The sequence below is a fragment of the Orycteropus afer genome, unplaced genomic scaffold, assembly GCF_000298275.1.
Source record: "Orycteropus afer afer isolate SDZICR_OR568_19922 unplaced genomic scaffold, OryAfe1.0 scaffold00152, whole genome shotgun sequence".
In the NCBI taxonomy this organism is placed as follows: domain Eukaryota; kingdom Metazoa; phylum Chordata; class Mammalia; order Tubulidentata; family Orycteropodidae; genus Orycteropus; species Orycteropus afer.
The window spans coordinates 623,631-624,862 of NW_006921739.1; the positions used below are offsets into that span (position 1 = coordinate 623,631).

Consider the following 1,232-nt stretch of genomic DNA (forward strand, 5'->3'; position numbering starts at 1 on the left):
CAAATTCTTCTGCTAGTTGGGGTTTAGTCCACTTTTGTATCCTTCCCTTCAAGGCTCAGGGGTCCAAGATTATGTTTTGTGTCTGTGTTAATTGGTTTCCCTTTTCTTTGTTGAAGAGGGTCTGTGCAGTCCTTCTGCCTAGTCCACCATCTTTGAGCTTCATGTTTTTAACTGAACCTTAGTATCAAAATATCATGACAACTCTTGAAATTAACTTTACAGATGTTAATTCAACTCATTTTTTCTAAATGAAATCAAAATTGATCTCCCCAAGGAACAAAAATCTGCATTAGCACTACCAGGTTCATGGATTTTTTTCTTTTCTTTTTTTTTTTAATTAATCATTTAGAACATTAGCACTAATGTTTTAAAGAGAGATTATATTTTTTTCGTATTTGGAAAAATACTGTTAAAATGAAGGAAGATTTTATAAACATAAATGTATGTAAAATACATGATATTATATGCTCTGTTATTAACACCAGCCTTTCTTAGAGAAGGTTCTTAAGAATATTATTTTAAAAGATGCTTTTGTCAAAATGTGTGTAAAGACAATTAAGTTTGGGTAAAATAGAATGTGCACCCCCTTTTGCAGATTTGCAGGGTAAATAAAGACAGAGAAATCCTGTTGTTGTTTGTTGTTGTTATGTGCCATCAAGTACTACCTACTCATAGCGACCCCTCCTTGGGTTTCCAAGCCAGTATCACTACAGAAGTAGATAGCCCCATCTTCCTTCCAAAGAGTGGCCTGTAATAGGTGTGTATTTGTGTTTAGGTGATCATGTTCCTTTTAGTGTTGATTAATCTAAAATTTTCCAAACTAAATTGACCAAATCTCTTTTCATATAAACTAATGTTTTATAAAACTTATTTTGAAAAGCATTGCCTCATACAATGTATAGTTACATTCAGGGAAGTTCTGAAACATAGGACAAAATTGTAATGTATAAATACAAAAAAAAAAAAAATTATCTTCGTATTTCTTAATATTCTGAATTTTGTTTACCATGGATGAACATCAACATCAGCCAGAGGGAAAACTACTCCAAAAGAAAGCCAGACTGGAAAAAATCGAATTAGACATTCTGAATTGCCAGGATCATTAGAAGACCCAAATACTGATTATTTTAGCAACAGAAAAAGGTAATTAGCATAGATGTTAATGCTGATGTTAACATGTCATAATATAAACTAGGAGAGAAAAAGAGAAATATCCAGGGTACTGATATAAG

The 1,232-nt window shown here is 32.1% G+C and overlaps 1 protein-coding gene across 1 annotated transcript in view; it reads left to right on the forward strand.

Annotated features, from left to right (window-relative positions):
* Positions 1–1,232, forward strand: part of SPATA1 (spermatogenesis associated 1) — a 128,598-nt gene that overhangs the window by 34,108 nt on the left and 93,258 nt on the right. Inside the window, exon 6 of the mRNA XM_042781695.1 lies at positions 1,029–1,143. Coding sequence (XP_042637629.1) covers positions 1,029–1,143 — 115 coding nt within the window. The remainder of the gene's footprint in view (positions 1–1,028; positions 1,144–1,232) is intronic.